The sequence below is a fragment of the Strix uralensis genome, chromosome 1 (assembly GCF_047716275.1).
Source record: "Strix uralensis isolate ZFMK-TIS-50842 chromosome 1, bStrUra1, whole genome shotgun sequence".
Classification (NCBI taxonomy): domain Eukaryota; kingdom Metazoa; phylum Chordata; class Aves; order Strigiformes; family Strigidae; genus Strix; species Strix uralensis.
The window spans coordinates 83,555,584-83,567,595 of record NC_133972.1 but is presented as its reverse complement, the minus strand read 5'-3'; the positions used below and the strand labels follow the sequence as shown (position 1 = coordinate 83,567,595).

Below are 12,012 nucleotides of genomic sequence, written 5' to 3'. Positions count from 1 at the left end.
TACTGATGTGGGGCTTAAGCATGTGCAAGTAAATAAAAGAGGAAGTTTATTCTTTCTCCCAGGCAGTCTCTGACCCCAGTTTCCTTGGCTTCTGCTGTTTTGTGCCTGTGGTTTTGTGCAGAACAGCTGAAAAGGCAAGTTATTCAGGGACATGTTTTTCCAGACCAGTATCTCTAGAAGAAAGCAGGCCATCTGTTGAATAGCCATAAGGGCTGGTTTACTCTAGGTCCTGAATATTTAACATAGGTAAAATACCTAGTTTCCTGACTTCTTTACTGTCAACAGAAACAGATGTAAAATATGTATGTATATGCTTGCATTTTCTTAGGATTGAACTTCAACAGTTCTTTTACTGTACCTGTAGCACAGAGAAAAAAGTGGCAGACCTGAGTAGTTTCTAAGGAAGCTTCTCAGTCGGGACCTGTTATCCAAGTACTTGCTGATTTGCCTGTATCTCTTTGAAGTTAAAAATTAGATTGGATGTCCTAAATGTAAAGATATGCTGTACCCTATAAAATATGTTGTACCGTTGTCCTTTCCAGATGTATATGAAGTTTTTTTCCAGCCTTTGATTTGCAGACCCCTTAAAGTTTCAGCTTTGATGTCCTTATGACATAATTTTCTTTTGGATGGAAAATTTTCCATCAGAGCTTCCTCCATGCAAGAAGTGTTGTATGTGTATGTTGAGAGGAGGGAGAGCTTAACTCATAACAATAGCACAATTAATCGGGAAAAACTTCTGTATATTTTCTAAAGTTACATGGAACTACATCGTTGTTATCTTAAAGCTTGTCTTAGTAATAGTCCATGTCTTGTAGGTTGAAAAAACATTGAAGTAGGGGGCTTTTTTAGCTTCTCAGTTTTCAGAGATCAGAAAAAGTACCTCAGAACTAGAAAATTTTGCTTGAATTCTTTCACATACAACTGGAATTACATGGTTTTCTGAGGTTTACAGTCCCCAACTACTTTCATTGTAGGGTGGTTCATAACATTTGGAGTCTAATTTACTGACATATATTAAGGTGTAGCATGTCAGGTTGTCGAATTATCATGGGTTTTTTTAATTCATAAGAAAATTAAACCTTAGCAATTCCTTATTTTAATAATTTTGTTGTAGAAAAAATTTCAATTATCAGTTCAAGAATGGAGTACGACTTTACTACTGCAGAGAATTGCATCTTGGAGTCCTATTGCTTTTTTTTTTCTTTTCTAGAAATAGCCATCAAGATGATGATGCTAAGAAATAATTTTTGATGGCATCAGTCATTCACTTATGTAACTTTCAACATCTGTTTTTATTCAAGAGAAGCTAGAAGGCATTAACCTGAGATGGTTTGTAAGTAGAGTTGTACCTGACACTGAACTGAGAGGCCTTGTTAAGGTTTCTCCCTAGTGAAATCCTATGTAGTGAAAATGTAATATGGTGAAGAGAGTGTATTACGGTCAAATAAAATTACTTCTGGTGGATCAAATTCTTTGTGTGATAGTTCTAGCACCACTGTTAAAACATTTTAACTTTCTGTAAAGTAAAAAAAAAAAAAAGTCCATGCTTCTGGAAGCAAAGCTTCTGGAGCTCTGCTTGGATAAATATTCAGAATTCTCTTTATAAATCTTGTATCCAGTAGCTTGAACAACATCCCATAAGAGTTTTTTTCCAAGCCTGTGGTATCTTGTATGTTTCTGTTTGGTAAGGCTACAGTGAATGACAAGCAGAACTATATTAAATTATCAGGTATAATGTCTTCAAAGAGGTTTTTTTGTTTTCTTTTTTTAATGCGATGTAGTGGTTTTTTTCTTTCTTCTCCAAATAGTGATGTGGGAGGGTGGATTCCCAAAGGATCTAGATGATGGTTCTGTAATAGCATGGTAGGTATAAGTTATTATCCAGCCTAGTGGACTTTGGACTTTCACTATTTTCCCACAAAAGGTTGTATCTGCCTATGATGTGTGAGAGCTGTGTGCCTATGGCTGTTTCTTCCTACATATAACCATGTAATTCCTGTAACACCTGGCTTAAACTGGAAAAGATTTTGACCTCGTATATGGAATATCTGAGATATTCCATAAGCTGGTTGGATCTTGACTGGGAAGGGTTCACTTTGCTCTGCATCTTGTTCCATATGGGTGCTAATCAACCCCAAATTTCCAGTAGCCAGTTACTTCTCTGAGGTTAGCCAGCTATTTTGGTCACCAGTTTAAAATACGGCAACAGCCTTGTTTCAGGTTTACAGATATTTTTCAGTACAAGTGAAAACTTAAGAGATGCAGAGTAAATTTGTCTTGTACAAACATAGGATCATTATTACTTCTCCTTGAATTTCAAGGAAAAGGATGGAGTTCTTGGTCTTCGTATGCTCCTGGGAGCAGAGACTGTGGTGTAGCCAGGGCAGGCAAGGGTCATGTGGCACCACAAGCTCTGCAGTATGAGTGCAAGGGGGTGGAGCTGCCATTTGAACCTCACCCAGCCTGGCTGTGGTGGAATCCTGTCTTTCCAGGTGAGTGCCAGAAACCAGGAGCTGCAGCAGCACTGAAGGCAGTGGGAGCAGCTCCCGCATCACCTCCCTTCCTGCTGCTTGAAACACCCGCTGCCGTGGGAGCTGTGGCAGTGCAACAGCGTCTGTGAGTGGGCTTTCCCCATAGCTGGGATTTGGCAGGGTATAACCTTAGCACTGATGATTCATTGATGCCTGTGGAGCCAGTTTGGCTAGGAGAACTCTGAGCTGTAGCGCTCCAGCACTGGCAGCCTCTTACCTTAACAGCAGGAACCATTTCTGTAGCCACACCACACATTTTAAAGGCAGTATCCTATAGCAAGGTAGTGGTAGAAGTCTTGTTGGATTATTCAAGCTAACCATTTGAGTTGTGTTATGGAAACCATAACTTCCCCACTTGATTGACTTCTGCAATATGTATCATCTAGTGGGATACTCAACTAAGAAGATACTGTTCAGCCAAGATACTGTGTGTATACAGTTGTCACCGTTTCATTTCCTTCAGTATTTATTTGGATAGCTGTACTCAGTTCTCTGTGTAGATTCAGGTTCCACCATTGTGTTACATAAAGACAGTTTTAATTTTATACCTTATCTGCAGATTGAACATTGTGGACATCATGACTTCTAAGCACCCAGATTGGCTTGGTTTAGTAATGACAGCATGCTTGGGGGATGGTGATAACTGGGGAGGGAACTTTTGTAATGGGAAGGAGGATCAGCATTACTGGGGAAGGGAAGTAATGGTAGCAGAAACAGTCCACGAGGCTCATGTTCCTCAGCACGTCTTATTTGGTTTAATCAATCTGAATCCAGATATTTGTGTCTGTTTATAATGCCAACCTGTATTAGAGAGTGTGTCAAATGTTTGCTGTTACCATGAACACTGTAATGTTAAGGAGAAATCTGAATGGTGAATGTACAAGTTTCAACCCTACAGATTGCTGCAGTTCATGTAGATGTGGCGCTTAAGGCAGTTTCTGGGTGTTAAAATCATAAAACCCCTTGGGTTTATTTCGTTTCTGTAAGGACCATTAAAGTTGTAAAACTGATTGATATTCACTGATTGGGAGTTGTGAATTGTTGGATTTATAGCTGCTGGTGTAATCTTAAATGGCTTCTGTTGTGTACATCCTGATACAAACTCTGATTACTCCATGCTTTTCCCTAGACAACTGGTTTTTTCAAGAAGTTTCTGGCTGCTTTGGCAAATAAGTTTGTGTTTTATGGCTGGATTTGTTTAATCAGTTGTGGGGGGAGAGCCTTTGCCTCTAAAGTGTGCCACTAGTTATATGAAAAATCTTTTGTTGCTTACGGCTTTGGACACTTCAATAATTACGATGTGGTTGACTTTACCTGAAATTTTGAGCATTTTTCCTCTGATGTTACCTGCTTCATAACAGAATTAGAAAATTGATCAGTGAACATGGCAAGACTGCAGGAGGAAACAGGGTTGTATTTCTACATTTGCCATAGCAACGCTGTATTTAAGACTGTCACTTTTCTGAAGTAGATTTTCATTGAGATCTCTATTTGAATGTTGTCTGTCTCCTTAACTTGAGTCTTGAGACTGATTTCAAAAAATGATCTTGCAGCTCCTAATGAAACACCTTAGAGCAGTACTTACTGAACAAGGTATTAGGTGTTCTGAAAAGTCAGCTCTGAAGACTTTAATGCTGTGCATGCAAAATTCATGTTTACTTTTGAACACTCTAAATGTGATTCCATGTATATAAAATCTGCTTTATTTTCACAATAGTCCAATTTGCAAAGACACTGTAAAAAGAGAGTTTGTACTGAGCTGGTAAGTACTATAGAACAGCCTAGAGAGAATTATTAGATCAGATTAATGTCTAGAAAAAATGCAATAGGTAAGACCAAAACTTGCAAATGAACAGTGAGTTTCAAAACTAAATACTGAATAGACACTCGTTGAGGAGCAACAGTCTGTTTCATTGCCTTCATGAAATAGCATAGTCATGGGAAAAAAAAATTGTGATTAAATATAAACTGTATACTATCATATACTTTATGTCACTCAAACAGACCGGTTAGGGTTGCCAGGCACCTTAGTTTTGGTACTGTGTAACTCTGCTGGAGTGGGCAAATTTAGTATTCTCTGTAGTTTTTCAGGTGAGTGTAGATGCTTTGATCAGTCTCAATCCAGGTGTTCTTATTTCAGTCTTGTGCTGGCCTGTATGTAGAGAGGGTGTCGGAAGACCTTAAGGGACAACTTAGGCTCAAACGTACAAAAAAGAAACTCATTAATAGATTCTTTTTGTTATTGTTGGTTTTGACATAGTGCAGGATTGGGGGGATTTAAATACTTTTTGTGATGTTAGTCATGACAGAATTTGACTGACAAGTGATGAAATTGCTTTTATTTCCACTGACAGTTATGAGGGATTTTTTTGACAGCCCTATGGAATTTGTTCTTTGTTAATGTGACAACAGCTCTAACGTAATTAAAATTATTTCTGAAGTGCTACATAGTATCTTTCCCCTCCTTTTGAAATTAATTTCTAAGTTAATATAATTTCTGCATGTTCAATTGTGTTTGGAATGTGTTATATTTATTTAGAGTTCTGTCACTGAATAATTTCTTTGCATATTTTTCTAATAAAAAGGTGAATGTGTGCTTCAACAGACTTGAAATTATCAAAATTGCCTTTTTTGATTTTTCTTTTTTTTTTTTCTCCCCCACCCCCTGAAAAGAAAAATGTCAAGGTCAGATCAAAACATGCTGGTTATTGAATTTCTTGAATGGTTTTTTGATTAACAATTTAATTCTAGAGTGTGAATATTACATCTGCAATAGCATGAACTGTTCTTGCTTTGCTTTAATTTTGCTGGGTAATGCATTCTGTAGTAAATGTTGTATTAAGTGGGTATGTACTGAAGTTAGTGGCTAGATCAGGAGATATGTGGAAATGTATTTGGTCACATTAACATGCCTTAAAATACTAAAAAAGGGAAAAGGAAGTAGCGTATTTGGAGTAGTTACAGGTTTCCATAAAATGGGAACAGAACTGCTTGAAAATTGTTGCAGAACTGTTTGTATCTGGTTTTGTGTCTGTGCTCACCTGGATGTCCAAGCAAAGGTCCCTGGCTCTTGCGGAAAAGGGGAAGCACTACACTGCACTGCTCCTCATCTGCTGTGGACAGGGTGGAAATGCTGCCTTTTGGGGCAGAGCAAGGGTGAATTTCGTGCAGTGTCTGTTCATGCACTTGCTGTAATGCTGGTTTGGTTTTTGTTTTTTGTTTTTTGTTTTGTTTTTTTTTCAAATTTACTGACATACTCTCTATTTTAGAAAATGCAGTAAAATTTCAGCCTTGCAGAACACTTACTTAGTCTTTGATTTATAATTTCTGAACTGAGAAGATGTTTTGACTTTCTCTATCAAAGCCAGTTAACTCTTCAGGATTTTTTCTAATTTTTCTTTCTTTTTTTTCTTCCCTTTAAGATCGCGCCGGAAGCATCAGTACTCTTGATTCCTTAGATTTTGCAAGATACTCTGATGACGGCAATAGGGAAACGGATGAAAGAGTAGCAGGTAATTGTTTTGTATGATTTAGGAATTGTAGAATGCTAACTTTACCATTTGACTTGTTTCTAGCATAAGTATATTTAAATGAACATTCCTGAAGATGGCAGGACCTCACTGTGGTGGTTTAACTAGGCACTTAATGATATAATCATGTTTCAGACATTTCTACTATAACTGCTATAAATACTCAGGCAGGTGTACTTCTGTATGATTCCAGATATCACCAAGGTAGAAGCAAGCAGTATACTTGAAAATTGTGCCCAGTTTTTGACAGTAGAACAGTATCTTGATATTGCCTACTGACTACTGCTGTTTAGCTGAAACATACAGTAAAATATTCTATGTAGTAGTCACAGAGTACTACATGGGTGATAGCTTTCTGATATAAAGATCTGTAGCGAGTCATCTCTTAAGTATATCTTATGTGTAGGTCAAACAAGCACTACCAAACCCAGAGTAAATTTGGCATTTTCTCAGTTCCATAAATCATCTTTGCTACAAATCTTAATTGTAGTGCTTTTCTTCTCTCCCATTTGATTTCTTGATTGTATAAGGTTGTTTTAAAGAAGTGACGGGGTTTTTTCCCTCTTGCAGTTGTTGTAAACTTGGGAGCCTGTGGCGTTTCAGGATTTATGATTATCTCACCAAACCCAGAGGCTGCTTTTCTATTATATTAGAAATTATTATAATAATCTCTTTTGAACGAGAGCCATGATTCTCTAATCCAGGCTTTTTCCAGATAAGGTTATTCAGACCTTCTATAGAGGAACCCATAAAAGCTCTCTAGAAACTGCTACAGAACACTGTTTACTTCTTACTGATTAATACTGTTCAATATCATGGGCACATGAAGGTTGTCCATGCTGTGACCTTTGTTCACATTGTTTAGTTTTATGAAACCTGAAATGATGCAAACTGCTATGTCTCTGGTCCACACTGTTGGCTCTGCTCTTAACCACCATGCTTCATCCTAGCAGAAACATTGTCACATTCTTAAGCAAAGAAAAGGCTGGTGAAACAGTTCCGTAAGGGATCTTGATTCTGATATTTCCTCTCTGTCAGTCTGAAATGGCAAACAGTATTGACCCAGAGAGAAGAAACAGAAGTGTTGGGAAAATCTCATTTTTCTTATCCAGCCAGTGTTTCTGAGGTAAAGGACTGGATTCAATTCATTGAACATGAAGCAAATTCAGGTATTTTGGTGCTCTGGTCTGGAACTATAGGCACTTACTGTTCTTTGATTTATATGGAAACTTCCAGATTCTTATTACTATCTAATTAGTGTCTTTTTCAATATACATAGTCAGTTTCAAGGAGGCAATAGTTGTAAATACACAGCTAATCTTCTAAACAAAGTATGTTTAAGGAACCTAATTACTTCTGAACTGTGTCCTGGAATACAAGGAAGAAACAAGCAAATTCCAAATACTTTTTTTCATCATCTTTGTAGGTTTTTTTTCCTGTTTCTAGTCAATATTTCTTGGCAATAGTATTACTGAGAGAACTAGTTTGATCTTTACTTGGAGCTGTCTTTAGTAACTGAATTGGATTAGAGATGCTTATAGACAGTCCAGACCAGTCAGAATTGACGTGCAGTAGAACCATTAATCTTCTGACAGAACATTAACAACAAAATAGTGATTACTTCCAGCATGAAATGAATACATCCTAATATTAAATTTAATTAAGTCCATCATAAAATGGATAGATTTTTGAAGATTACAGTATATTAATAGACCACTGTCATATGTAACAGACAAGCAAATTATATGGCAGGATATTTACTTTAAGTTTCTGTGTTTCTTTAGAGAGGTTTTTCGAAGAGTTTTTAAAAAGTAACATAAGAACTTGAACAAAGCAGGACTGGATATTATTTCTGGATGTTTGTAAAGACTCAAAGTTTTCCAAAATACCCTATTTCTATTTAAAATTCTGGTTCAGTAATAATTGCTTACAATGTTTTGCCTCAATTCTGTTTAAAACCATCTACCTGAGCAATAAACTTCAGAAAACTGGTATTTAATTTGCACATAAAAAATTATGTCAGTAGAGGTTTCAAAAATTTTTCATATTCAGTTCCTTCTTTGAACAAACTCTGGCTTATAACTTGTGCTTTTGAAGCAGTTCTTAGCTGCAAATGCACTTTGAAACATAACTGGAAATCCATCTCGCTTATTTCTTCGCATATTCTTTCTTCTCAGTGAAGAGCTTTGATGCTTAGGAGATAAAATAGCAATCTGTTTTGAAAGCTTGAGGCCATGATCTGATAGTCATATTTTTCTTTTGATAGTTCTCCAAGTGACGTTTGTACAGTTTCTTTTTGTAAGTGCCTTTCTCATGCAGTTATCTTTGTTTTTTACTGTTTGGACAGTACACATGATTTCCGTATCAATTTCCCTAGTCAAATGTCAAATGAAGGATAGGAGATAAATGCACATCAGTCACTAAAAGGAGCTGGTCCTGAATCAGAAGAACTTCAAAACTGAAGTTATACCCAGTTGTGAATAGTTTTATATCACAACAAAGTTAAAAAGCACTGAATCAAAAAGTGTGCATGTATACCACCCAAAGCCATCATATTTCTGTTTTGCCATTGTGGATGGTGTTAGACTTAGCTGCCATATTTTTTTATTTTACCAATCCAAAAATTCCTGGAAATAACTACAAAGACTTTAGTTTGAAATGGGTTTCAGTATTTCAAATATGTTAGCCCAGTTCATTCCATCTGTCATTAGAATAAAAATCTGGCCTAGAAAGAAACATGTTTTGAAGACTTGGTGTGAACTTGCCTCTTGGGAAATCTGATCAAAGGAAGCTAAGTGAGTCTCTTCTGTAGTGTTATTGTCAGCTTGACTGAAAGGATGCAGGTTACAAAAGCCAGTCAGGATGTGGATGAGCATGACAAAACTAACTGCAGTTTTTTTCCTTTTCTACCTGATCCTAACATAAATATAGAGAGCTCTGTAACAAATTGGATAATACATTTGTAATCCGTGAAGAGTTTCAAAAAATATATGCATCCTTAGAGCCTGCAGTTTACTAGACGGAAACAACCTGTTCTCTAAGACTTCTAAGTCTTGAATCTAAATTCATGTATCTATTGCTGAAACAGTTACTGCTAAGATAAAGTCAGTACTGAAGTATTTATTAGGCTTAGTAAACCTCCTCCAAATATTCATTTTCATAAACCAACCAGAAAATGTAAAACCTGTTCCGTTCCTGTAGAATAAGAGTACGCCTAGCTTGAAGTCAAATACCCACAGCATTTGGTTCATCTGACATTCAATCCAAGGAACTGAATCTTTTCCCACAACTTAAACTGGCTGTGTGCACAAGTTTGTGATCTAAACCCCCCACTTTCCATAATTCAAAATATTTAGTATTGCTAATCTGCCTTTGACAACTACTGTTTTCAGTTATAATAAAATTAATTCTCATTTGTGTTCTCAGATCTCCCTGCATTAGCATTGATTTCTGGCTAGACTATGTATCTCTGATGAGCAGAATAAATACTGTCCCTGTCAGGGTTTGAAGGGAAGAGACAAGTTGAAAAACCACTTGATTATTTTTGAGGATTTCATTTATCTAGACTTATGTTTGCAGTTTCTGCTTTTTATAGAGCCTTTTTGTTTGTTTTTTATTACTATTACTTTTTTTATACTATTACTTGTGTGCAGTCAAAACCAGAGGAGAATCTTAAAACCCAAAACAAATAAAACAAAAACTAAACACAAAATGCAGCTGTAATACAACAATTGCTTGCTAACATTGTGTGTTCAATTTGTTCATCCTGGAAATGGGTCTGGTTTTGTCTTCCCATTTCCTGTCTTGAACCCTGTTAGGCAGTTGTAAGGCTCCTTAATTTTCTTCCAGGTCGATAGTCTCCAAGGGTTGAACCGTAGAACCTCCAAGGGTTGAACTATAAGAATGATAGCAAGTTCTCTGTTAGCTTGTTCATGAACTCTCATGCTGATCATAATTTTTGTAGCTTGATAGGCATATCTCATGCTGTCGTACAACTTTCCAGTTCAGGTCCTGAAGTGTTTTACACTGACTGTAAATACGGTAACTTCTTTTCTTCTTAGGACTTGTATCAGGGAAGTGGGAATTAGGAAACCTCAGGTCTTGAAGTATATTGTGATAGTGGCTTCACTGCTAACTACAGTCAGAGAATTTAAATTTCTTCTGATTGACTCAAAATGTACACACAAATCTATCAAATGTATTGGGATGTCATACATGTTTTAGAGGGCGTAATTTAGGACATGTAGAGGTCTACGTTTATTTTGCAAGGAGGAAGAATTCCAAATGACAGTTAAGAAACAACAAAACTTGTAACGCAATGTCCAAATTTGAGGAAAGCTAGGTAAGCACAGGGGCCCTTGATACTTCAGAAGAGAACTGTTTCTAAAAGAAAATGCCAGAATGCTATATAGTGGCTTCACAACATTAAACTACCTTTCTACTATTGTCTGAAGTACTTCATAATGAAATATGCAAAAGTCTGACAATATAATTCATATGTAGAATGTTAAATTCTAGTATAATTGGAAAATACTGCTTATACAAAAACAAGTACTGAAAATTTTTAGAAGTACTACTTATTTCTTCAACTTTTTGGCCTTGGCCCGACAAGACTGCTGTTCATGTAGGTCTCAACTTGTTCAGTATCCCAAATTGCAGGTTGTTCTTTATAGCTAACTTCTCAGGCTATGGTTCAATAACTTATGAAGTCATTAACAGATGTGACTGAATAGGGTAAGATCCTTGAGAAAGCTTCATTTTTAAATTTTGAAGCTGAGCAGGCAAGCTACCTGCTCTTGATACACAGTTCTCTTTTAAGGTGTATTAGATTAGCTGCATGAAAACCGAAACATTTAAAAACTGCTAATCTGAAAATCTTGGTCTAATGCTTAGTTGCTTGCTTGAAAGATTCAGCTTTTTTAAGTAAGTCTAAGTAACTTTTTTTTCCAAATGGTATCTGTAGTGATTTGAGTTCCTCATAAAAAGCAAAAACAAGAGTTTTCTCCCCTAAGGCAGAAGAGATTGTTTGGAAATGCCCTTTCCTTGTAGGAAGATTAACCTACCTCCAAGCTCTAAATTTCTACTCCCTGCTTTCCTGATGTAGAGGAGAATCAGTTTGGTTCATTCTTTTCCTAGGCTGTCTGCTGCAAAACTCTTCTTGAGTCTTCTTAAGGAGTGTCAGCTCCTTTCTCCAAGTACTATAATGAGCTATACATGTTTTCAGTTCAGTCAAGCCTAAAGTTAAACTTTAGCTGGCTTTATCAATGCTTTTGAAGGCTTAACTTCTCTAAGGTCATAAGCTTTACAAGAGAAGGAGGTGTGGAGAGAGAGATCAGCTCATTTATTTTAAAAGTGAGTACTTGACATTGGTTACAAAGAAAGGGGTTAGAGGTTGCATTTTGTTATGTAAGAGAATGACTTATCAAGGAATGGGAATTTCCAGTGTTGGTTTCATTAGTACATGTGTTGAGTTAAAAATCATTACGTACTTCGGCAGAAGATTGCATTTCAGTGTAACTTCTAAAATAAAGAGCTTTTAATCATAATTTAAAATTTGATTGAAAATATGTTGTAAATATTTACAAATATTTATGCTTATATTAAAAAAAACTACGAACAAACTTCAAATAAAAGCTAAATTTGTGACTGACTTAGATGCATCAAGGTTTGTATGGTGGCATTAGTAAGACTAGGAGATGAGGTTACAACTGTAACAATGCTGTGTTATAGTAAAATTGTGGCTGTTGTGACATGCTGCGAAGTGACAACTTTTCAAACATACTATGTTTAGAATCTTCCACTGTATACAGAGAAACATGCAGCAGAGTAATTTACTGAATAATTTGCTGAATTTATTACTGAAATAATTTGCTGAATGGGTAAAGTCCTAATGGCTTCAAAGAATTTTCAGCATCATGACAATTCACTAAAAATTAATTCTTGCCGTC

The 12,012-nt window shown here is 36.3% G+C and overlaps 1 protein-coding gene across 6 annotated transcripts in view; it reads left to right on the top strand.

The window, feature by feature from the left end:
* Positions 1–12,012, top strand: part of RELCH (RAB11 binding and LisH domain, coiled-coil and HEAT repeat containing) — an 83,237-nt gene that overhangs the window by 9,668 nt on the left and 61,557 nt on the right. For all 6 annotated transcript variants that reach the window (XR_012629518.1, XR_012629519.1, XM_074873621.1 and 3 more), the window contains exon 2: positions 5,957–6,046. Coding sequence is in view for 4 of the 6 variants with exons in the window: in XM_074873621.1 (XP_074729722.1) it covers positions 5,957–6,046 (90 nt within the window). In the remaining 2 variants the exon portion in view is untranslated. The remainder of the gene's footprint in view (positions 1–5,956; positions 6,047–12,012) is intronic.